Source organism: Spea bombifrons, chromosome 13, assembly GCF_027358695.1.
Source record: "Spea bombifrons isolate aSpeBom1 chromosome 13, aSpeBom1.2.pri, whole genome shotgun sequence".
NCBI lineage: Eukaryota > Metazoa > Chordata > Amphibia > Anura > Pelobatidae > Spea > Spea bombifrons.
This window is the reverse complement of record NC_071099.1, coordinates 14,083,666-14,109,263: the sequence shown is the minus strand read 5'-3', so window position 1 is coordinate 14,109,263 and position 25,598 is coordinate 14,083,666. Positions and strand designations below refer to the sequence as shown.

General features: G+C 39.5%; 2 protein-coding genes across 2 annotated transcripts; both read left to right on the top strand.

Moving 5' to 3' along the window:
- Nucleotides 1-5,168: 5,168 nt before the first annotated feature.
- Nucleotides 5,169-12,715, top strand: LOC128472126 (adenosine deaminase-like). The gene is made up of 11 exons (XM_053454200.1): nt 5,169-5,266; nt 6,167-6,228; nt 7,458-7,583; nt 8,231-8,374; nt 8,630-8,745; nt 9,185-9,309; nt 9,821-9,892; nt 10,378-10,479; nt 10,951-11,018; nt 11,887-12,016; nt 12,470-12,715. Exons 1-11 carry the CDS (start codon nt 5,231-5,233, stop codon nt 12,563-12,565), a joined length of 1,077 nt encoding a protein of 358 aa, XP_053310175.1. The 5' UTR covers nt 5,169-5,230; the 3' UTR covers nt 12,566-12,715.
- Nucleotides 12,716-19,291: 6,576 nt separating this feature from the next.
- On the top strand, nt 19,292-24,953 carry CCN5 (cellular communication network factor 5). Its single transcript, XM_053454202.1, has 5 exons — nt 19,292-19,454; nt 20,718-20,934; nt 21,724-21,972; nt 22,630-22,826; nt 24,479-24,953. The coding sequence occupies exons 1-5, from the start codon at nt 19,395-19,397 to the stop codon at nt 24,698-24,700; spliced, it is 945 nt and encodes a 314-aa protein (XP_053310177.1). The 5' UTR covers nt 19,292-19,394; the 3' UTR covers nt 24,701-24,953.
- The last annotated feature ends 645 nt before the right edge of the window (nt 24,954-25,598 follow it).

Here is a 25,598-nt window from a genome sequence, read left to right as displayed (position 1 = left end):
TGTAATATTTTTTTTTTACCATTTTCTTAATAATTTAGCTCATTTTTTTTCTAACAGTTCTTTTGCTTATTTTCCTTTTATTTAAACATTTGCCAACCTGCCATAATATTTCATATAGAATATATATATCTATTCACTAAATATTGTGTCGTGGAGGTACAGTCCCCAATCCCTGTGCTCCACTTTTTCCTCTCCTATGACCCCTCTTTTCTAAGAGCTCAGAATGTTTAGCTAAAAATAACAATAATATTTACAATAAAGAGCAAGAAGTTAGTTTATATTAGGAAACAAACAACACTGATACATAATAACTGAAAGCTATGGTTTCAGAACCCCGTCTGTCCTACACATGTATATTTTATACCTTGGATCTGACCTTTGGGCAGCATAAAGCTCTGGGAGATTATGAAATGGCCCTGAATGGTGTTATATTGACAGCCAGGGAAAGAACTTGTACATTATCTCCAATTTTACTGTCTAAAAAATGCACTTTCCGCACATACACATGGGGGTCCCGTTGGACCCCCCCCCCAACAATGTCATTGGTTGATATAATAATATAAAGTGCATATAATGCCTGGAGCATCGCTTTAAATAACTCTTTTTAACTAATTTCTATGTTCCTAAATACAGGAAACTGGCAGCCAATCAGGAAAGAGAGTCCAAGTCCATACTTCGAAACAGGTTTATTGTATTATTTATACGATGGCCTGAAGAGGGGTGGGGGTGCAGAGGGGGCAACATCACCCAGGACTGGCCCGAAATTCTTCAAATGGTGTATGTTGATCATGGACAAGGGGCCGATGGGGGCCACTTGGCTTTACCTGCCCTCCCCTGCTTCCCTAACACTCGGTTTTGTTTGAGTGCTCTGTTGAGTCGCGCGGAGGGTTCTTTAGTGACGCTTTAATGAGTATTACTGAGTGATAATGTAGTAATCCCGTCGCTGGGAGGGTAGAGCGCTCAGCCCCGCTCGGCAAAAGATAAACAGAGGGAGAAACAACATTATCTTTATTCAGAGTGGAATTTCAGCAATTTGTTATTGTAGAAAAGAAAGCAGTAACTTTGACCTTGTAGCCGGGCAAAAACAAAAAATGGATCTCACTGTTTTCATAGAAATATAGAATTTGCGGGTAGATCAGACCCGTTCGGCATTATTATTTATTATTATTATTTGTTATATATAGCGCCAACAATTTGTGCATGATGCATGATTAAATTCACTCACTGTATTAGCCTCTACCACCTCTGCTGGAAGGCTGTTCCACTTTTCTACTACTCCTTTGTGTAAATATTAGATTTCAGAATGGAATTTTTTTTTGACTGATGCAAGGATCAGCCCTCGGAGATTCGAGTCACATTCTAAGACACCTCCAAGAGTTAAGCATTCTAATAAATTAGACTTCCCTTCCTTACCAGCTTACCCATAGAATATAGGGCCACAGTGAGAATACATGGTCTATGGTGTGATGGGGCAAAAGATCTCTAGAGGGATTTATTCACTAAATAAAGCATTAACGTTGACCATTTCACCTGCCTGGTAGTGTTTCACATTCCTAAAGGTCAACCCCAGCGAGCTTCTTCTGCGTAGAAAATCAGTCTTAAAAAATAAAAGCACTTTTTGAACTATACATGATGCAGAGACAGTGAAAGAGATGCTTGTCGGGTTGGCCGGGGGGGGGGGGAAGAAGAGAAAGAGTTAGAAAAAATTAAATACTTAAAGGGATTTCACAAAGTACAGGAAGAACAAGACGCCATAAGCTAAAACTAGAGGGTGAGAGGCATAGATGAAATGTAAGGAAAGTGCAGCAGCCTCCCAGCAGAAGTGGTAGAGGTTCATACAGTAAGGGAGTGTAAGCATGCATGGGGTTGGCATACAGACCAACGACTGATTAAGGTTTGAGTCTTTACAGCAGGAAAAATTGGCAGAATAGACAGGGGGGCCGAATGGGGCCGGCTGTTTCTGTTTTTCATTATAAATAGTGCAGTCAGATGTACCGTGTAAGAATCTAGGACAGATATAAGGTTTGTTCTAGTGATGTAACAATATCCTCTATTTCATTTCCTCCTGGCGTCTAAGTCTCGGACCCAGGCCCTCGAGCGGTTAATATCACAAACCTCCCATCCAAAGGAATTTCCTGACATCTTTATGGCATCTCTTAAACCACCACGTAAATAAACTCATCTTCAGCCATCTGACATACTTATCCCGATTGGCTGCAGCGTTGTTTAGGCGAATGTCAGGCAGCCAATCAGCGCTGAGAATTGTCAGACCACGAACAAGGGCGGCAGGTGCAGCTCTGTAGCTGCAGTTTCTTTATTTATTTATTTTATTATTTTTTATTATTTATTTATTATTTTTTATTATTTATTTATATTATTATTATTATTATTTATAAAGTATACCTTGCAGAGTTTTCCTTATGGTTGATTATTGGTAATTATATCATCGTATTTACATTTGGCATTTTTGCAGTTTTGATGTACAGCTGGAATCCGTTTTATGTTTAGAGAAAGAATAATACGGGCAACGGCGACCATAACCGCTCGTAGATCCGACCTAGAAAAGAACTTTGTTAGAAAAGCAAACACTGCTGCGTCAAAATGCTAAGTAGAGTTGTTTAAGTCTTGCACGGGCATGTTTATGAAGCAGAAGTAAATTTGTATAGGGTAAGGGGATAAATATCTCAGCTTTACATGATGACATGTGCGTTATTCCAGCGACCTTTCCTGAACCTCAAAAATAAACAAATTGAGCCTCAAAACTGTGTTTGTAAATTGTATCTTTCACTGTCAATATTTTCCTAGCTAGAAACAATGTAGCAGAGCGCCCTCTAGTGGTCGATTCAAAGAAGGCAGCCCAACGTGGCCTGAAAAACATGCCAATAAAAAGGTAACCTTTGCCAGTTCTGAATATTTGTCTTAAAGGGGCTTTGAATTAATATGTAAGACATTGAAGGAATCAAGAACTTAAAAAGTGTGACATACTTTAGTACATGAATGGGATATCAACCTAAAATACATTTTTGACTGTAGAATTAGGAGGGTTATTTATGAACAAGTGATGTTAAATATTATTCTTGGAGAACAAATGAAAGCAACATAAGATTCTGTTTCTGGGCATGTGGCCAAATAACACAAATCCCCCCCTAAAGGGACTCATCTGATCCCCCTATGGTGGGGTTTGTCTAATTCCACGTATCCATTAAGGGAGAAAGAATGTTACATCAATACAGACACATGGGCTTCTGCTGAAATAACTTCAGAAATTCCAGAAAAAAAGGAAATTAAAGGACTGCAAAAATACTAACGTCTACTGAACACAAACACTGCTGTCTTACAGGTCACTTTTTTCTTTATTGCTAGTATCCGATTAAAAATAAATTCTCAAAATAATTGTGCCATATTCTTTTTTCAAACAGTTACTACTTTTGCAGCCGTTTGTATGAGTTCTCGCTCTGATACCTGAGTCCCAATCTACTAGACAAACGCCCCGACTCCTTACCATACCGCCTGTGGGAAATAATAGAATGACTCAGTCTTAATCACCCAGTTGGACACGCTGACTAATGAATGCCTATGGGTGAACGGACTTCTTTAGCACTGCCATAAAGGAATCAGCTCAGTCTTTGGGCAGTGAAAGTCACCCAACGGGTCACGGGGTTGATAATAATGGCAGCTTCCAGGTCTGCAACTAAATGGGGTTTATTGAAGAAGAAGTCGAAGAAGAAGAGAGAGCCGCTGTTGTTACCAGTTTTCTGATGTGTTACATTAGAGGTATTCTGGCTAACAATTATTTTAACAATCTATAAATCAATCAATCACGTATATGTGCCAGCATAATATATTTATTGCATGTCATTGTTAATAAAGAAAGGAAAACTTGGCTAATTATATGATTCTAGCTGTTTTCTGTCGCGTAAATGCGTGGAATAAGCTAATTAGCCATATCTTGGCACTCCATGGGGTATTGATCTGTCATCTGGCGCCACTGCACGGTTATATCAGCGCCTTGAAGCTGAACTTTAAACTCTTGCTTTGTAGTTCCCTCTGCACTGTAAAGACTCCGAGTTTAGATAAGGAACGCACTATAATTTTCACAATGATACCTAGAATTTTCAACAGGCAAAATGAGAATCCGTAGCGGCTATGATGTCAGAACATGCCCCATATTCCATACCTCCTTCCAAATAAGCATCCCAAGCCTTTTTCTTCATATACTGATAAACTGGTAGACCGAAATTCTAGAAACCAAGGTTATAATCGAGGTTTAATGTTTAAGGTTTGAACATAGTCTCCTGCGCACTGTTAAACGTACAAGACTTCTATATGAGAGAGGTAAGTCGGCTCTGGAGACTCTCGGCAGCCTCCACTACACTACAAGGGATCACGAAGGGGGAACGTGTTCTGCCGCCACATACAGGGTGAGATACCTGGTTGGCTCTTGGGGTCCACTTTGCCAGCCAAGTATGCCATACGTGGACGGTACTGAAACATTTAAAAGGACGGAACTGTGTTGGGAGGGACGTGGTGGGACGCGGGCAGAGAGTGGATGAGGTCAAAGGACTCACCTCTGCCAGGAGAAAGAAGACCCAGGAAAGCAAGGCTTCACCCGGAGACTCTGGGTCAAACCTGGAGCACTCCAAGGTATGTGTCCAGACAGAACCTACACGAAATGATAAACCTCTATGGTCACATTTTAGTGGCATAAAAACAGCAAGTTAGGGTTATTTTCACAAATCTATTATTTTCATGCCACGCTGCTACTTATCTATACTACTCCCATCCTCTAGATTGTAAGCTCCTTTGAGCCGGGCCCTCCTCACCTGTTGTCTCTGTAAGTCAATCTGTTATGTTACATACTGATTGTTATGTCCTGCCTACCCATTGTACAGCGCTACGGAATTTGATGGCGCTATATAAAACAATAAATAATAATAATAATACGACCACATTTTAATAGCATAATAACACCTACAGTATACACTTGTTTCTGTTACGTTCTGTCTCGGGACATAAACCCCTCCTGCACTCACTCACATAGTTTTATTGTTATTTTATCTCTGCGTGTTAATATAATATGTATCTAGTCGTTCATTAAATATTCCCCGTGTAAATGCTGGCCACTCCCCTTCCTGTTCAGAACGGTAACTCATTAAATAAAGGGCAAGGTGCAAACACAGGAGCGGATTATTACAATCGGATCCAACGCCGAGCCTCAACCAAGACAACAATGGAACAAATTTCCCAAACGTTTAACAAGCCCAAGGTAGGTAGACAGACAATCACAGGAAAGAATTAAAAGAGTCAGTTTTTGAATAAGAAAAATAAGATAAAAATATAGATTTTTGTTTCCAATACAGTTTTTTCCTCCTTTTTTGTATTTGGGATTTGTCCTTAATTGTATAAGGTCCTCTCCATCAACGTGGTGGGAATGTGTGCTTGCGTTAAGGCATAATTCTCAACTGGTGCTACCGTAACCCCGGCATTCCGGTTGTCCTAGTATACTCCGAGCTAAAATGTGGCCTCACGGCCGGTGCTTTATACACCCCAACCCCCGTATGGGTGCGTTGTACAAGAAAATGTAAAAAGTAGAAGAAAAGGGTTTTTGAATCAGAAGAAATTCTGCAATTAGCAAGGAATCCATCCACAATCTTGGAGCGTTGCCCATTTTACCTACGGGGCTCGATATACAATGTATTTGCTTTAACTTGATAAACTTTGATCGTGAAGTCTGAAAGGTCTCTTGTGAATTCAGTTTTAAACTTTATTAAACCCATTGATGGCTGCGCTCGGCGGAACCCTCGGAGCTCGGAGGACTTTAGTTGGTCCGGAAGATGGAATTTGTCCACCTGCTTGCTTCAAGAACAACTCCATCGCTCCTTATTGACACAGCTGTACTTCAAACCAACGGTTCCCAGAGTCCTCAAACAGCCCGACGCTGCTAATATCTTTACCCGAGAGCTGGAGACCCAGACATTCCCTCGTTCGTTTCCACTGACTGTCATCAGGATGGAGCGTTGGGTCTTTTATGGACAGACTAGTTGGGCCCAACGGCTCTTATCTGCCATCACATTTATGTGGATACTTATAAGCAAAGCATTCGTTATTTTTATGAACGTATAAGTGTGCAGGCTCTCCGTATAATACTTTCAATGTCTTTTTTCAGGTGGAACTACACGTTCACTTGGATGCCACCATCAAGCCGGAAACCATACTGCACTTTGCTAAGTGGGTTTTCTTGGGAAACGCTGTAAAGACAGAATATGTATAATGTATATGATGTACAAACACTTTGTTGGTCTGCATACTATAGCATAGCAGTATAAATGGTGGAACGTGTGGTGGGATGGAACACTTCAAGAACATTTCCACTTTCCTCCCTTCCAGCCCTTGTCTACTTCATTACAAGACTAATGTCTACTCCTTCTCCTTTACTTCTCCGTTCTGCACTTGAACATCCTTCAAGCTTTTCTTTAATAAGACTTCTTCAGGAGGGAACCAGATCAAGGTGATGATCCCACGAGGTTCATCAATGGTGATGACATTTGATTTCTGCTATTCACGTACATGTTTTATCTTGTAATCATGCCGACTCTACTCTGGAAAGGAGGATTTACTGACCTCAGAAGATTCTTCTCCTTCTTTCTCCGCCTTCTTTCTCCTTCTTCTTCTTCTTCTTCTTCCTCCTCCTTCTTATTATTTCTCCTTCTTTCTCCTTTCTCCTCCTTCTTTTTCTTCTTCTTCTTTCTTCTTCTTCTTTGTCTTCTTCTTTCTCCTTCTCCTTCATTATTATTATTTTTTCTTTATATAACACCAACAATTTCTGTAGCGTTTCTGCCAAAACCTGAGACCACCTGATACATTAGGTAAAGAGGATCCTGCACACAAGCAGATGCCCAAATATTTCCTTCCTATTTCCCGTTCTCTAATTCCCTTCTCACTGATCGCCCAGACATTTCTCCCTCTCATCCACCAAGCCGTAATCTCTTTCCTCGTCCATTCAGCCTCCATCATTATCTGTGGCTCGTTTTCCTATCGTTTGAGCAATTTCTCCTTGTTTCTCCTCAAGAATTTATCTCTCCAACCCTTTATCTCCCGTTCATCTGCTTTAGTAAGGGCGAGAAGGTTCTATCAATGATGTTTCTGCTTTGTGGACAAAGAAATAAAGGAGTCCAACCACAACCTGATTTTGAGAACAAGAGATATCATAGTTTTTATAGCTTGATTTATTTATTATAGTTATTAGTGAATCACTATGACTTTGGTGTTTGATTTATAATGTTTGATGAATGGGCCTTCTAAGTTTCACATTAAGGAGATCATTTATTGGGTACCATAGTACCAGATATATATTTATGTAAAAAAAAAATCAAATCCTCAAAGAAGATCCACTTATTTAGTGTTTCTTTTGTACGACTGGGGACCGGTGAATGTTGCATTATTATTTTTTTGTTTAGGAAAAAACAAATGGAATTACCCGGAGGGGAGAGCGCGGAGAGTCTAATGGAAAAAGTTGTTTGTAAAAGCCCTGGAAGCCTCACCGAGTTTCTTTCCAAATTCAACATCTACATGCCAGCTGTTGCGTAAGTAACTTAATCCACGTGAAAGCGCTTTCACTTGCCGAGAGGGGATGTAGGATCCCGAGAGACCTCCGATGGGCTACAAGCTTTGTTTTAGCTCCTTATGACTGTGATTAAAAGGCGAGGAGGGCAAAAACATTTGTTGGAGGGTGACACATGCCATGGAAATAGCTTCTGCTGTTGCTTTATAGAACGATAAATGTGTTGGGATGTCTGTGGCTGGACCACCTGCCTTTCACGGATCGGTGGTCCTATGGGAGTTGTCCTATACGACGTGTCCATAGTAAGTTTGATTGGAGCCCTCTGGCTCATTGATTCTACCCATTTTTCTTTTTGCTTTAAGCCCCCCAACCTTACCTAGTCCCTTGTCTTGCCTTAAGTCCGCCCCGTCATACACATTTAGCTTCCTCACTGGATTAGCCTCTACCACCTCTGCTGGGAGGCTATTCATCAGACTCTGGAAACACGTGTTCATGAGCAATTTTCTTTTACGGGTGGGCCCAGAGAAAATAAACTTTATCTTAGGAAAATTAAGTGGCTTTGATGTTATTATTAAAAATTTACTTAGACTTGGCTATTTTCTCCTCCATCAATTGCTAGAAACTTGTATCTTGTCTTAAAAGCTAACATTCTGTTTGTGTTTCCCTTAGTGGGGACCGAGAGGCTGTGAAAAGAATCGCTTATGAGTTCGTTGAGATGAAAGCTAAAGAAGGAGTGATTTATGCAGAGGTCAGATACAATCCTCACCTCTTTGCCAATTTCAACGTTGATCCGATCCCTTGGGGGCAGAAAGAGTAAGTCTGGCTACAATTTTAAGTTATTTATTTTGCTTTTCCAAGTAGACATTCTAGAATTTTGTTGCCAACACAGAATGTAGTGTAGTACATGATTTCTTTAAGACAAGTTCTTTTTACCTTCAGTCCTTCATGACTTAAAGACGCACCGAGTAGATTCCAGGTTTTCGGTAATAAACCCCATTTTTTTGAAACTATGTAAATCTTCTAATAATGGCTATTTTTCAAATCCCGTTATTTTGTATTTTTCCATAGAGGAGATCTCAGCCCTGAGGAAGTAGTAAATCTTGTGAATGAAGGGCTGAAAGAAGGTGAAAGAGATTTCAACATTAAGGTCAAGTCGATCCTGTGTTGCCTGCGACATATACCAAGTAATATCTGTCATTCATTTTATTATTACGCTGGTAGTCATGGATTTCTGGTGATAGGGTGCACATTGTCGGCTACTGTAATGTCCGAAGCATATAATTTAATATATATATATGTTCAGATGCTATTTTTTAAGCGGTGTTGGATCTGAGAAGAACAAAGATGGCCGACCCTACCATATGTGTGGCCTAGCTAGCTGCTTAGGAGTCAAAGCCGTGGGTCAACTTGATCTCTAGAGCATCGGAAACACCAACACAAGCCCCCGAGTGCATGATAATCCGAAAACCCTAAAAATAGAGCCTTTTAAAGGTGCAGTTCCACCAAAGATCTTGATAAAATGCAGAATTAGAAACGTCACTCCTGCTACTGGTGAATTCCCAAGCCCTTCCCCCGAGGAACTATATATTAATGTAACATTTCCTGTTTTTTTGTTTCGAACAGGTTGGTCACTCGAGGTTGTGGAACTCTGCAAGAAATATAAGAACGACACGGTTGTGGCTATCGACCTGGCTGGTGATGAATCCCTGAATAATAAAGCAGTTCTGGAACATCTGATAGCTTATGAGGTCTGTATCATTCGCTGACTATAACAATTACACAAAGTATATATTATATCGTCTTCCCTTATATGACCCCATTGCATGCTTCTATCACTGGAACTAGACTGAAAAGAGCAAAAAAAGGAAATAAATCTAGGATATGATCTTAAACGTACCATGTAACGACGTTTAAGACCTTTTACTGAGACTGAGCAGCCAGTCGATGAAGGTATGGTGGAACCATATGGATGGGGTGGCTAAAGTCCGGTTTATGTCGACCATCCGCGTCCCCCCTTCACTACATACCCAGTCAATATATTAAAAAAAAATTAAAACAATTATTTTTTCCCCCCAACACCCTCTCGCTTTATCTAAAAGTGCAAATATGACATGTAAAAGCCACTCATCTTTAAAAAAAAAAAAATTAAAAAAAAAAAATTAAAAATAAAAAAAGCCACTCATCTTGTGGCCTTAAAGCACGATTCCCAAATCTAACACAATTCTTCTCACGAAACCATCTGTCTTAACAATTAAATAGGAGGCTGTCAGATGTGGAGTCCACAGAACCGTTCACGCTGGAGAGGCAGGACCGGCTTCAGTGGTCGAAGAGGTAAGAAGAACCCCGATATATTTTGTAGACCTAAAGGGTTACAGAATTTCCATTTATTGATAGATATATAATGGTTATGCGTATGAAAACATGACAGTAAAATTTACAATTCAAATTAGGTCCCTATTTTTTCCCACCAAAGGCGGTGACCCTGATTATAAAGAATGACTTGTATTTGAGGGTAAATGTTAATTTGTAGGGGTGCAGAGAAATATGTTGATATTGATATGATATGTTGATGTTCTTTAAGAGCAACCCTTGTTAAACTCTGCCTAAAATGAACCGGTTTGTTAACCTGGAGTCATCTTGTTCTAAATCAGTCATTGTAAAAAGTCAAGAGGAAGGTCCATCAGACGGATCTCCTTTTGGGGGAAAAAAACATTTTTCGCTCACTTTACTGGAAAAGTAGATCACCTGTCATTAGAAGAAGTGATGGAACGTGGCCTGGTGCCCACAATAACATTCCTGTGTTCTAATTCTATAAGGCCGTAGACGTGTTAAAGGCCGAGAGGATAGGGCATGGTTACCACACTCTGCAGGACCCAAAGCTGTATAAACGCTTACTGGAGATGGACATGCATTTTGAGGTATGTACAGGATGACACCTAATTCCAAGACAGTTCCAACCAAGAGACCAACGTCTTTAATCTCATTAACCATCTGTGGTCACCCTGCTCCCCTACATTAATAATAATAATATAGTTAATGGACTAAGATGACTTTACGAGAAACTGAGTAGTTAATCAACCCCATCAGATGGCAGGACCACATTTTGTTTTGGGTTCCATCATACCTCCTTCGCTCAGGCAAGAATACTGCGCCCTTCTGAAACATAAATTAGTATAATGAACATCCACAGGGCATAAATTATAATACGCACTTGATGTAGACTTCTTCCTTGTGAGTCTTCCATCATTCCGTCTATGATCCCAAAATATCCATCACCAAAAAGCCAGTGTTTATAAAACAGGTCAACTAACCCAACCTTAGAACGGAATATTATGCAAAAAACACGTGATGAGAACTTTATAGATAACGGTATTGTTCTTTTATGCCAGATGTGCCCTTGGTCAAGTTACATAACAGGAGCCTGTGACACCGACTTCACCAACCATCCACTGGTCCAGTAAGTAGTATTTTATCCTTTTTTTTTTAAATCATTAAAGGGTCTATTTGACTGATGACCACTTTTAGGTGGACGGCTAGGTAGACAGCTCATAACCAGATAGGATTTATTGTCAACATAGAGTTGTTTGAACAACGCCGAATAATTTGGTGACTAGAAGGAAGCTATGGTTTTAGATAAGGTCATAAACCATGCCATTTATCTGCTAAAGCAACTTGTGTTGGACTTAACCTGGTCCAGGTTTATAAAGGACTAGCACATCTCCTTAGCCTGGACTAGTACCATGCTTTGGAGGAGACCTCATATTATATCCCGTGTTATTAGTTTCTAGTAAGACAGAGCCCTTGTCCAAGTCATACCAACATCATTCAAGTGACCATTTTGGTATGAATTAGCCATTGGGAGAGAAGGGCAAAAAGGAATGATTCCCTGAAGGTTTTGAGTGTTTCAAAATGGTTTCATTCATTGGCAATGATGAAATGTCCATGTTGAGGAATATTTCACGGGTCTACTAAATAGGCTCCTTCATGTACCTTCCGAAAAAACCGCTTCCATACAGTTTTTTGTGTTTTTAATTTTTTGCCGAGATTCTAAAAACAATCTTGAAATATGTTCTCCATTCATCTTTCTGGTTGCTTAGCAACCGAATACTAAACATCGACTTGTTTGTGAAAATTAATAAAAAAAATATGCGAGGATCAGCGAACATGTGTTTCTCCTAATATGCGTAAGATGCTTTTATCACATGAGTTTGCGTTATTATACCTGGAAACAAACATTAATGGGTCTGGCCGATGCTTACTGTATTCATATTATATCTTTTTTTAATTTTTTTTTTATTTATTTAGAATTTATATTTTTTGTACAGGCTTAAGGCAGATGAAGCCAACTTCTCCTTAAATACAGACGGACCTCTTCCCTTTGGAACCACCCTGGAGAAAGATTACTCTATAGCAAGGAACCATATGGGGTTCAGTAATGAAGATTTCATGCGTGTGGTAAGTGGACACGGAATCCAAGGAATCAGGTACCCCCAACATTGGGGAGGGTATGGGAAGAGGTGATGAAGGTGGGACTTACCCCGGAGGTGGGCAGATTCAGCCTAGATGGAGGTGGGACCACCGGTGCTCATCTTCAGAGCGTCACCAGATCCCCATCAACCAGCCCATCATCCTCACGGCTTACAAAAGCGGGGCAGCGGGGCAGCGACCCAGGACAATGCCTTCCAATCATGACTATTCCGCTAATTCTAAGTGTGTTGGCAGTTATGGAATCTGGAAAAAATAAACGGTACATGTCTTCTACATATCCTATCACAGGATTGACCTTGATAAAGTTTTTGGCCTTTGGGTTGTTTTTACAACATGGCCCTTAATTCTTTTTTTACGTCATCAAAATCTGTCCCACATTCTCATTTCCATTAAACGGGGAAATCCTTTTTGTGTTCCCAGAACATCAACGCGGCGCGTTCGTGTTTCCTGCCCGACGCGGAGAAGCAAGAACTTCTGAATCAATTATACAGCGCCTATGGAATGGCGGCCATATAAAGGATTCTTGGGGGTTCTGCGAAGGTCTGCTTTGGTGAGGCCTATAGAGGCCTGAAGACCAGAGAATGACGTCAACGCATTTGTTTAATCTATGTTTAGCAAAACAATACATTTTGTGGAAATTAACCTATTAAATGGATCAAATATGAATTATCGGCTGTCAAATTCTGTTTTTACTTCATTTTTTGTCCAAAAATCACTCTTATAGTTCTTATGATTTACACAGCAATTGACCTAATTGTATATAAATTTCCTTATTTTCCCTTAGCAACACAGTGCCGTATTCTGGCCTAGGCCTAGGAGGTGACAGGAAGCCAGCCTCCCCATTGGTTGATCATCCTCCCCGCAGCGCCATTGTTCTATGGACCACTTGAAAGGGAGATCAATTAACCCCTTAATTAAACCCATTAAGGACAATGCATTGTGAGCCCGTACATGTACGGGCTTTGTCGTGAAGGGGTTAATAAGTATTCTAACAAATGTTTCACCATGGATAGAGTAAATCATTGTTTTTTTGGAAAAAACGCCGCAATCCGCACTATATTTCTTTCCACATATCTCCTGCTGATATCCCTTAAATCTTAAACAGATGCAAGACATGGAACAGAGGGACTGAAACATTGCTTAAGGACAACCATATTGCACAACTTCTCAAGGTTTTTGGTTAAACTTTCTTAGAATCCATCAACCCATAAGTGAGGTTTTTAAACCAGGTGTGTGCGAAGTTGTCGAGGATACCCGGGCTGGTTCATGGGTTAAGGTGCAAACAAATGAGTATTGTAAGGACATTAACAACCTTTCCTTCTTTCCTTCCTTGATGTCTAATATGTATATATATACAATACCGTTCAAAAGTTTGGGGTCACTTAGAAATTTTATTTTAGAAAGAAAAGCACATTTTGTTTATGAAAATAACACGAAATGGATCGGAAATCCAGCGCAGACGGGGTTAATGATGTAACTGACTATTGTAGCTGGAAACTACCATCACTCCTATCACTCCCATCACTCCTGTGTTCCAATGGCCCTTTATCACTCCCATCACTCCTGTGTTCCAATGGCCCTTTATCACTCCCATCACTCCTGTGTTCCAATGACCTTTTATCACTCCCATCACTCCTGTGTCCCAATGGCCCTTTATCACTCCCATCACTCCTGTGTTCCAATGGCCCTTTATCACTCCCATCACTCCTGTGTCCCAATGGCCCTTTATCACTCCCATCACTCCTGTGTTCCAATGGCCCTTTATTACTCCCATCACTCCTGTGTTCCAATGGCCCTTTATCACTCCCATCACTCCTGTGTTCCAATGGCACGTTGTGTTCGCTGATCCAAGTTTAAGTTTAAAAGTTTAATCGATCCTTAGAAAATCCTTTTAGCAAATTATGTTACAGAGAGAAATGTCCTTGTTTTCCATGAAAACAGCCCAGCGACCCCCAAACCTTGTGAAAGGTAGCGTATTTACATAGTTAAACGATACTTTAAGAGCAACCCGTATTAAAATTAAAAATTCCGTTTACGTCAAAGTATATTTTCCCCACGATTCTACACGTTTTAGCTTTAAAATAGCTTATCATTAAAACACATTAAAAATGAAAATGTGAAAAAAAAGCTGTAATCAAAGCTTTCTGTTAATAACTAAGTTTTACCAGAAGATGTCACTGGAGTTCTGAAAAAAAAAATTGTTCCTACAGAAAATTTTGAAGTGAAATAATCGAGTCTCTGAAGTCATGATACTGACACTAAAAAAAATTATAAATTACAGGTAGTTTTGATAATTTAGAGGGGAAAAAACAGTTTTCTAAAACTATGATGTTGGCTGATCCCCTGTCTGTTCAGAATATATGAAGAACTACATTTAAAGAAATGTAAATATATATGTATAGAGTCAGGCAAAATATTGAAATACTGAACATTTTTGGAAAAAATCGGCTTTTTTTCACGTTAAAACCTAACTTCCACAAAAGCCTGAAAAGCTACATACGCTGCGACATCGACGTTGGATTTCAAATACCCGATTTCTCTAAAATTAGAATTTTTGGTTGCAATGGGGAAAAAAAGGAACAATAATAAAATATGGTCGATTCTTTAATTAGGATTAAATGTTATATTTTTAGTCTGTTATTTTGTAACTTCTGATGAACAGATGTCGGCAGACAGAGGAATTTTTATAACCGAAATTCTTTTTGGGAGTAGAAACGTTAAATGAGCAATCAGACAAAACAAGTTATTAATGAAAAGAAAACATTTCTGGAATTACGACGGCGACTTATTTGTCTGGGAAAACAGACCAGATCTGGAATCCGTTCTTAATGTATAGAGTTCCAAACCTTTGGACGTGGGGGCGCACATTTTTCTCCCAAAAAGAAGGGACTGTTTAAGGCTACAAAAGGAGGAATGGACAAAGAAACACCCAATAAATACATTTAAAAAGTAGAATTTATTTCTAATGGAAATAAATAACATAAAATAGCAGACATTTAAATGTTTTGTATATTTAGCCATCTTTTTACTCCTAAACAGAATATCTTTGAGTTGCACGGCAAAGCGTATGGACTGTGACATTTCATGGGTTAAAGTCTGAATATTAATTCATAGCGAAGCAAGAAGCCTGCGTTCTATACGTTATGCATAGGGTGATGCTAGGATTAAAACTAATATAAATATTATGATTGTATCCAGAAAGGGCATTTTAGATTGGAATGTTTGGAAGATATATATATATATATATGTTTCTTTTGCAGTCATTTCAGTGCTTACACCAACTTCAGTTGCCAGGAGCCACGAGAAAACAGAAAACAACCAATTAGAATAAGACCTTAAAGCTATAAAAAAACAGTTTGATAAATTAAACCAAGTGATGTTTTCTAGAATAGGCTCAGGGCATTTCCAAGGGGGCAACAGCCCTTCTGCTGCATCACCGGCAGAGACCTCCATGTGGGGCGACAAGTGTCCCTGGTCCTCCACTTCTACTGTCGGGGAGAGATCTCTCTTTTGAAGGGCCTTTACATAGTATGGAGTAGCATGGATAGCTTGCGCAGCCTCCATAGTGAACTTAAAATACAGCATGCTGATATATGATGTAATAACTTGAGCATAAAGAACAACGTCTGGGCAGGTAAATGGTGGGAGGCTGGGGTGCTGTCTTGGGTCAGAAGTAGGGCAGTGAAGAAACATCACCGATTTAACCCACCATCCAGTGGACCTTCTTGAAAGGACCTTCTATGACATGAGGAAGAAGGACTTCTTGATAATGAAGACAAGGGAATCAAGAGGAAGGACATGGTGGCTATTAGTCTTGGAGCTCTTGGTTTAATAATTCGGTGAACAGGCAGTAGCATTTTGTAACGTGATCTAAAACATTTTCAGAAGGGGCATGATGTGCTGGGAAGTCGGAACCTGGTGCGTTCCAAGGTCATCAGCATCGTTTTTACCTGCATCCAAACTAGAAAACCATAGAAACTACATCATGATGTAGAAAACCTTCCTTACCCAACATGGACTTTTGCCTGAACTCTAAAAAATTGGAATATTTAAATATTTTAACAAAGTTAACTAGTCTAGGATTAGCTGATTGCATAGCCAAAGGATTAGAGTTTACCCAGAGGTTTTATGGGAGGTTGTGACCTATTGATTGCTGTTTATGCCAAAATGTCATTAATAAACCCAGTTTGATGTTTTTATATACATTATCTGGGCTTTTAGGTCTGTAGAACCCCTGTGATACCTTCATACCCAGCAAACATTCCAACCTCCTAGAAAGGAGGGGCATCAGGCGAGCAAAGAGGGGCATCCGAGGAGGAAAGATGGACAGAGGAATTTGGGCTCATGAGTCCAAAAGTGGTAAATATGGAAAGTATGCTTGTTGGATAACACAATCTAACGTTAAGCCGACAGTGTGGACGTTTGTATGAAGTTTTTCCCAGCATTCAGCATTTGATTTTGTTTGGTATGGTCTGCGTTCCTGGCGCAGGGTAAGTATTATCCGCTGCGGCTCACAAACGATCCAACAAGTGAGAGCAGTAGGATTATCCGTGGACAAAATGTATTTGTAAGCAATCATTAAGCTCTCGAATACTGCAAACGTTGGAAGAGTGCATGTCCATCCCAAAACGTTAAGCAGATGTTAATAACTAAATGTAGCCAGAAAAATGGCCATTTGCTTGACTTGGATAGTGAAAACAATGTGTGGAATTTTAATTTTTCTGTGGTTTAATCCTTCCTGGTGATAAAACGATCCCCGGGGTATTCATACTACACATACATTTCATTTGCAAGGATGGTGTTTGAGTGTTGAATTGGTCTAGGGTTGTTTCGAGAGGTTGTCATGAGGTTCTCGATAGGCAACCTCTGTCCAGCTAGGCAATCTGGGAGCCAGAGTGGAACACTCAAAGGATCATGGGATTTGGGAACATCATTTTTTTTTGCATTAAAGTTTCAAGTTTGGCACTTTTAGGCCAGCTGCTGCCAATGGCATGCGGTTAACGGCTGGATATGAGGCCACACACACCAGGTTTTATGTGATGTCGGCCAACGGTCCATCATCCTTCTTCACTTGATGGACGGACATAATCCTGATTCTCCATTGGTCTTTTCATTGCTTGCTGCATGTGGTTTTATTGTGGTTGGGCTCCTTATCATTCCAAGCCTGACTCTACTCCTTCTCTAGCAAACCCTTGCCTCTTTCTCTTCCATCCTAGGATCTGTCCAATTATTATTCGGCATCAGGAATTCTCCATTAATGTTGGGAATGCACATAACACTTTCCAAATTTGTCTCGTGGAATTTTGTTTCCAAACATTCCTGGGATTTTCTTAGTTCCTTTTATGGGTTTTCTTTAAAAAGACGTCGGGACAGAGCGAAGGTCAGAATGTAATGAATAAATCTTTAAATCTTCTCTCATGGCCCAACTATTTATATATAGGGTAGAAGGTAAAATTCTTTAGTGCAAAAATAATGTCGGGGAGACTATTCATGGTATAAACATTCTAATGGTTGGCATTTATGTTTCTGGGTTGGGGTTATTTACTAATTTACAGCGAGCATTGTTTAGGTTTGACTGAGCTAAACCCGTATACAGTGTAGTATTTACCTTTGGGGTCCCCAGTCACCTCCAGCTCCATGGTTGGCCTCCAGGTACAATAATGGTTCTCCACACCTATACCAAACAGAGCTCCAGGATATGATGTTACAGAGACAAGCGACGATGTTCTTCACTTGCCCCTGTTCTACTCCATGTATAGTGATGGGCATCTGATCAATGGGAACTTGGACTTTTTTGGACTTTTTTTGTCCATAATGACACGGCGTTGTGAAGTCAACTTCTAATGAGAAGGGATCTGGCTTGATATAGCTTAACAGAATGTCTAAAACTGAATGTCTTCCCTGAATAAAGGCAAAATGAGGACTGCCTGTACCAAACAACATGATAAATTGTGTGCTTTGCCTTGTAATTCCACATATAGCCACTAGTGGCGTCTGTGGTAGAAGCATCGAGCGGGTTGTTAATGTACGGACTGTATAAAGGAGGAGTCTGAACAAGAAACACATTTCTCTTAAGTATCTAAGTACAGTCTATTGAGTTAGACACATATTTTCGTGGTACACATCACGGTTTCCTTATTTATTGATTGCTTTCTAGAAGAAACAAGTATGAGTTTGAGAACAAGTATTTTTGTGTCTCGTCTCGTTGGCTTTAATAAGTGGGAACCGTTAGAAACGATGCTATTTTGTGTGCATTTTTGAAAAGTGAAATAACTTTCATTTTTAATGTTCAACTAAGCTTGGCAAGTTTAATTGGTGAGACGTTTAAGGAATGCAGAATTTAATGGTTACTGAACCAGCAGCTTCCTCTTGGACCTAAACTTGCAAAATCGAGCCAGTATGTAACGTCTCGTGCAGTCTTTTTATAATAAACTATAAAGCTTTAAAATATATTATCTTCTGTTTTCTCCAGTGAAGCCTGCGCAGCGTGCCACAGTCTTCTCACAATGGGGAGAGTGGCGTAGTCTAATATGGGACCATTGTCTACAAGAGTGTGGTGGTCTTCATCATCCATCATCAAGGAGTTGCTGGGTTCTCCATTAATGTTACAAGGAGTTAGCAAAATGTCAAAACACATTATATTAGGATGAATTCTAGGATGCTGTAGATGGCCCCAGCCACACTTTGCCACACTTGGTGTTTTAATCAAACCTACTCATCTCCTCACTGTATTACCCTCTACCACTTCTGCTGGGAAGCTGCTCCATTTATCTACCACCCTGCCAGCAATCAGTCATGGCGAGTACGGTCACCATGAGCATATTAGCTGTTTAACATGCCCTGTCCACCTCCCCAACATACTTTAAGCCTCAACTACAAAGTTTTAGGCAACTGAAACAGAAACGGAATAAACTATAAATGGTGTTGAGTGGTGTTGGTACCAGAGAAAAGAAAATGTGTTCTAGACATATATTTGGCAGAAAGCTAAGAAAAATATTGTCAAGTAATCTCGATGGGCAATGGACAAGTAGACAGATGTTATCCTCTATTAAACATATTTTCCCCCTAGTTACGTCCATACGGTTTCCTATTCTGTATCGTTACGCGGAGGTAAGTGCAAAGTGCAAAGCGTCGGCTTGAATGTGAAATCCGAAGAAGAAGGGGAAAAAAAAAAAAAAAGTTTGATAGGTGTCCAAAAGTTCTGATGTTTGTATAACAGACTGTGAATAACATCGGAGCAATGAGATTATAAACACCGAGTCTCTGGGAGCAGAGGAAGAAGAAGAACTCGCTGCATTCCTAACCCAAGCGAGACCTTCATCAGATAAATGGTATGTAGATTATCATGAAGTTTCGGCTGGAGAACAAGTGCCTTCTGGTTTACGTCTTCTGCTATCTGACACAGGTAAGAAGACATGTTTCTAACACTTATATGTGATTCCAGGAATCCAGGAAAACATTATGTATATATATATATATATATATATATATATATATACAAAAATATCTAAAAATCTAAATATATATAAATATAAAAGTATCTAAAAATCTAAATATATATATATATAAATATAAAAATATATAAAAATATAAATATATATATATATATAAATATATATATATATATATAAATATATATATAAATATAAAAATATCTAAAAATCTAAATATATATATATATAAATATAAAAATATATAAAAATATAAATATATATATATATAAATATATATATATATATATAAATATATATATAAATATAAAAATATCTAAAAATCTAAATATATATATATATATATAAACATAAAAAAATAAAATAAAATAATATATATATACATATAAAAATATAAATATATATATATATTTAATAGCATATTTTGCATTGTTGGAAAACTCTTTAAAGACATAAATTGTAATATTTACTTGGAAAATAATTATCCAAATTATTATTTTATGTGGCATACCAGTCAAATATACTATAATAAGTTACCAACCTATTTCAATATAATTAGAAGGTAATTAATTAAAAGAACCACTTCATCTGGACGGCAGTTCCATGCAACTAGTGCTTTTTAAGTAATGTGATTTTTTTTCTGTTTTTGTACATACTTTTTTAACCTTTCTTTTTGATGGTATGTTACAAAAACATTACTATTTTTACACTAAAATATAGAATATTTAATAATATGTGTGTTGGTGTGCAAGTATGTGTAAATAGTTTTTTTCTTGAAAATGTACTGAACAGTCCTGCCTTATAATGATTGGAATTTTGGAAGGAGGAAAATATAATAATTTTTGGATGCAAAAAAAAGTGATTTGTAGAGGAATGATATTTTTTGTAACCAAATAGAGAACATTATGTGTATTTTTTCGAAATGTCCAAATGCTGGGCAGCAATACACTTTTATCATCTAAACCTTTGCAACATTCATATTTTTGCCAGGTATTTTCTTTATATATTCTGAAATTATTGAATATACCACCATTTAACCCAGATAAAGAAGCCATAAACATTCTGATTCTAGGCTGAACCTGTTGTTTCTGTATGTCCAATTGTTATGTTATATTCTAATTGTTATGTCCTTTCTACCCTTTGTACAGCCCTGCGGAATCTGATGGCGCTATCTAAAACAATAAATAATAATAATAATAATTTTGCCCCTTTTCTAGATTTACGCTCAGGTCTGCCGAACGCCGTGTTCTTGCCCTTGGGTTCCACCAAGATGTCCTCCTGGTGTCCCTCTCATCATGGATGGTTGTGGATGCTGTAGGATCTGTGCCAGAAGGCTCGGTGAAGCTTGTAACCACATTTACCTTTGTGATCAGTCACAAGGACTACTCTGTGACTTATCAACCAGCGCTAATGGGCGAGAGGGGACGTGTAATTGTAAGTAGTCATTCCTTGTTTTGAAGAACCAACATCTACTGGTTTAATACAAAGAACCTAATTGTTGTGTGAAAGGATACCATTTTATCACTGGTGAGATATCATATGTTGTCAGACTACTTACTATCACAATTAACGTGGATGATTGCTTCCTGAACTAATTTGTTTCTTTGAGCTGTATAGTTTTCGGTAATATTTAAGGGGTTTCCAAGATCAGCCCCAGCTTTTCTTCTCTTTATCAAGTTGACTTCTAAATACTAAATATTCAGGAAAAAATGCTGGTCTTTACAATTCCTTTAGAATTAGATATTTTAAATACCGTATGTCATGCAAAATTCTAATAACAATCTTATGGAGGGAAGTGAGAGAGCCGTGATGGAAGTAGAAAGACCAGAACTAGGCCACAACACAGATTTAGGGCATGGAGTCCAGGGGTTGGCAGTCCTATGAAACTGGGGCAGATCCAGTAGGCCCCACAGTGCGCGGCTGCTCAATGGGTTGGTTACAAAGGGATCTCTGATCTCCTCAACCATCCCATTTACACTATGGAGGACTGAGCCAAGCCAGCACAGCCTCCATATGTTCCCAGGTGCCACACGTTCTCATTAGAGAGGAGCGTTGGAATATGACATCATATCCGGATAGTCCTTGGGTCATGCCTAGGTGCGGCACCAGAGATATAAATGTTGTTGGTCACAGTTCTTCACAACTGAGTTATCCCTCTCCCTCCATATATATAAATACATATATGGAAACTGCAACTGATTGAGAATTAATCTGTTTACCCAGATAATTATGATGGGAGTTGTGAGATTGATGGGAAAGTGTACAAGGATGGAGAGACCTTTGAGCCGAGCTGTAAGTTTCAGTGCCAATGCCAGGACGGGGGTGTTATCTGCACCCCTCTCTGCAGCGAAGATATCCAGCTCCCAACTCCAGAATGTCCCTCTCCAAGACGCATTGAAATTCCAGGGAAATGCTGCCAGGAGTGGATATGCGAAGACCAACGCGGTCAACTCGCTGACAATCACATTAACGGTATTGAATTATATTGTATCATTTGGCTCCTGGTGGTTCCACGTGACTATTAAACCAAAATAATTCTTACATCAATAAATATCCACCCACACACACATATAGATATATTTTATTATTATAATATCGTGGAACCGCACACAATATCTAGAGACTATGCCGGTAATTAGACAAGCCACATCACAGGCAGCAGAAAATATTTGTGGCATTTATATGGGAACCGAGGTCAGGGAACACCTGTACTTAGGCTTTGTCTATTCATACGTGGTTGAAACATTTATGACACTTTCCAAAAGGCATAGTCATGCGTGGGTGAATCACCAAGAGTTCCTCTTCATAACCATACGTGGCTTAGAAGCCCAGAGCTACGCTTTATTTTTTCCTATTTTTGTGTATTTTTTTTGCACAATGGGTATAGTGTCTTTCCATTCTGATGCCTCCTTTCCATCTGTATCACTATTTCCTACAACAGTCATTTTATTTTTGGTTCAATGTTACCACGAAACGGTGTCTTACTATAGCAAATATCTTATAACGCACATATTTTCTTATATTTATGAATATAAAATATAATACTACTAAATAAATTATCAGAAGGGAGTTGAGTGCCCCGGGAATGACATCTAAGTGTGAGAGTGACGCTTTCTTTTCTTAATAAAGGAGCCATCGTACCCAATGGATCTCCACACAACAGACCCTTCCTATGCCCCGAGTGGAGCACAGAGTGGGGTGCTTGCTCGACGAGTTGTGGAATGGGGTTTTCGTTGAGAGTGTCAAACAAGAACCCCCACTGCAGGCTGGAGACACAAAGTCGGCTTTGCATGGTGAGACCATGTGGTCAGATAATGTCAAATCCGGTAGGTACCAATACACAAAGGTCTACACAGTGGGGAAGTTCTAACGTCCCGTAGGTTGTCTACTTTCTCATTTGTGAATACTGTGGAATGTTGAAGAGATGTCCCCAATGACTCCATACTATGTTGGGTTTGTTGGAGAAGTCTATGTGTCACATTGTGTTGAGAGTGAAACCTACTTGACAATGACTATCATAACTCCTCAAGGGTCAAGAGGATGCACTATGACAAAGGCCTCCACTCACGGGGGTCTTAGGGGGCACTTTACATCCCCTTCAGCCTTTGTCTTCAGTAAGCAGAAGTATGGATCATGACATATCTGCCTTTTTGATGGTTTCCCTGTTCCTTCAGTGGTCACACTTGCCATCAGTAACAATGCTACCTATGATGGTATCAAATCGGAGGTCCATGCAAAGGGACCCATTTTTTTCGGTCTGATACTGACCAGAATCGGTTAATCTTAGGCAGAAAGTTTCCAGCCATGCATGTTCTATCTACACATTACACCTTAATTTAATGTTTATACATTTTTCATCGCAGGCTCAGTGTAAAGTATACACTACAATCCATAGGAGGCTGCGTTATGTTCTGAAACAAAGCATTTTTTTGAAAAATATCTCCAGGACGGGAAATTACTAAACTTTAATCACGACGATGGATGTGGAACAAAAAGCTTGTAAAGTCAAATGATTTACCAGCTTGCATATACATGAGGCCTAAGCTAATGTATACTTTCTGTGATACGTTGTGCCGCCGTTACATACTGGAGTTTTTATACATACTTGAAGGCGCCAAAGAATAATCTGCGGTTAGAAATAGCTGGGCTGATATACATTGGAATACTTTGGCCGAAATACAGAATGTTAAGGAATGATGAATGTTAAAATCAACCATTGATAATATGGTTTGACTAAAGCCACGGCGGCCATTGATAGAATAATATCTCAGCGTAAATATGAACCATGAAGGCAAGAAAAGATTGGGGCAATACCATTACAAGCTGCCTGTATGCTGGAAAAAATTATATTGCATAGGAAATGTGGATATAGTTGTCTGAGTTAATTTAAGGCGACACTCGGGCACTTGAATGCAGAAAGTATCTAAGCGGCCCCTTTAAGTTTCCATGTGGTGCTGCTTGGAAAGCCATGTGGGGATTTAATACTCAGTCTCTTATATTGTATTAGTGATAAAGATGCTGTCTTTCCCAAGATTTAATTCCTCTATCCCCTCCTTCCATCCTTGCTTCCTTCTTTCCAACCATCTTACCTTCCTTCCTTCTTCCCTGCCTATTTCCTTCCTTCCTTCCTTTATACCTCCCTTACACCTTCCCTCCATATGTTCATTTCTCCCTTCCTCCCTCTTCTTCCTTCCTTCCTCCCTCCCTCCATCCTTCCTTCCTTCTTCCTCTTTCTTCCTTGCAACCTTCTTCCCTTCCTTCCTTCCTTGCATTCCCTCCCTTTCTTCCTTCTTTCATCCTCCTTCCTTCCTTTCATCCTTCTTTCATCCTTCATTCTTTTCTTCCTTACTTCTTTCATTCTTTCTTTCCTTCCTCTCTGCCTATTTCCTCCACATATCCATTCCTCCCTCCCTTTCTTCCTCCCTCCCTTTCTTCCTTCCTCTCTCTCACCTTCTCTTCTTTCTTTTCCCCCATCTAGGGAAGAGCAGTGTGTACGCCAAACGTCGTCACCCCTCATCCAATCAGATTTGAGTTTCAGGACTGCGTCAGTGTCAAGACATTTGTGGTTGTGTTTTGTGGTTTCTGTGGCAGAAGGCGCTGTCTCCCCCATCAGACGTCCAACGAGCAGGTGGATTTCCGGTGCAGGAGCGGACATACAAAGAAAAGCATGATGTTCATTATCTCATGTGTTTGTTATTAGCGCACTCATCGTATATCACTGCTGCAAAATAACCAATGTGTGTGCGGGAGACGCCATTTATTTGTATCATGTAACTTTATTAGCTATTGAGTAAAATTTCACATTGTGCCTGTTTGTAAAATTAGAAACTTTTGGGAAAACCCAAGTTAACCTGACTTTATAGCAAAGATCTTCTCAATGTGCGCTAACTAATATATGACACATTAAAAATCCCTCTGCTGGGTGGAGGCGTGGGGTATCAACTTCAAAAGAACTTTTGTTTGATTTCCGTGGGTGTTTTTTTGTCTGTAGATAGATAATAATATCGGGAAGGACAGTTTAAGGTATCAGTACCAGCTCCTGTTGCAATGCACCCTGTTCAAATAAGATTGTAAACCTATTAAATCTTCTATTAAAGAGTCTTTTTGTGGGTCCTTTAAGCCCCCTGTCCGTCCGGTACGTCTTTATTCATCAGAACCAGTTGGGTTTTTAAGACGCCTGCAAAGGGCAAACTTTTAAAAGTTTTTTAAGTCTATAAAGCCTTCCTGCCACACTTTGTCTTGGGTCATGTAATTGCGCAGGTTCAGAATCAATACTTTCGCACGTGTGGTTACAAATTGGGGTCAAAATATGGGGCGCAGATTTAACCCCTTAAGGACAATGGGCGGTCCCTAAACCCATTGAAAACAATGCATTTTGAGCCCGTACATGTACGGGCTTTGTCATTAAGGGGTTAACGGGGGGGGCGCAACGGCTGGAATCAGGACTGTGCTGTGAGAACTGAGACTCTTGGGAGGTATGGTTGTCTCGCATCACAGACCCCTGCGTTACAGCTCTGAAAACCTGTATCATCACAGCCTCAGACGCCGGATCGAGCTGTCGAGGTAAGTGAATGTCAGTAAAGAAGTGAATGAAAATG

Excerpts from the sequence above, each read along its gene's own strand:
- LOC128472126 (XM_053454200.1), top strand. The coding sequence starts at position 5,231 with ATGGAACAAATTTCCCAAACGTTTAACAAGCCCAAG. Across the intron at positions 8,746-9,184 it reads TTGCCTGCGACATATACCAA|GTTGGTCACTCGAGGTTGTG; the intron begins GTAATATCTGTC and ends TGTTTCGAACAG. Across the intron at positions 9,310-9,820 it reads AACATCTGATAGCTTATGAG|GAGGCTGTCAGATGTGGAGT; the intron begins GTCTGTATCATT and ends ACAATTAAATAG.
- CCN5 (XM_053454202.1), top strand. The coding sequence starts at position 19,395 with ATGAAGTTTCGGCTGGAGAACAAGTGCCTTCTGGTTTACGTCTTCTGC. Across the intron at positions 19,455-20,717 it reads TCTTCTGCTATCTGACACAG|ATTTACGCTCAGGTCTGCCG; the intron begins GTAAGAAGACAT and ends CCCCTTTTCTAG. Across the intron at positions 21,973-22,629 it reads CGCTGACAATCACATTAACG|GAGCCATCGTACCCAATGGA; the intron begins GTATTGAATTAT and ends TTCTTAATAAAG.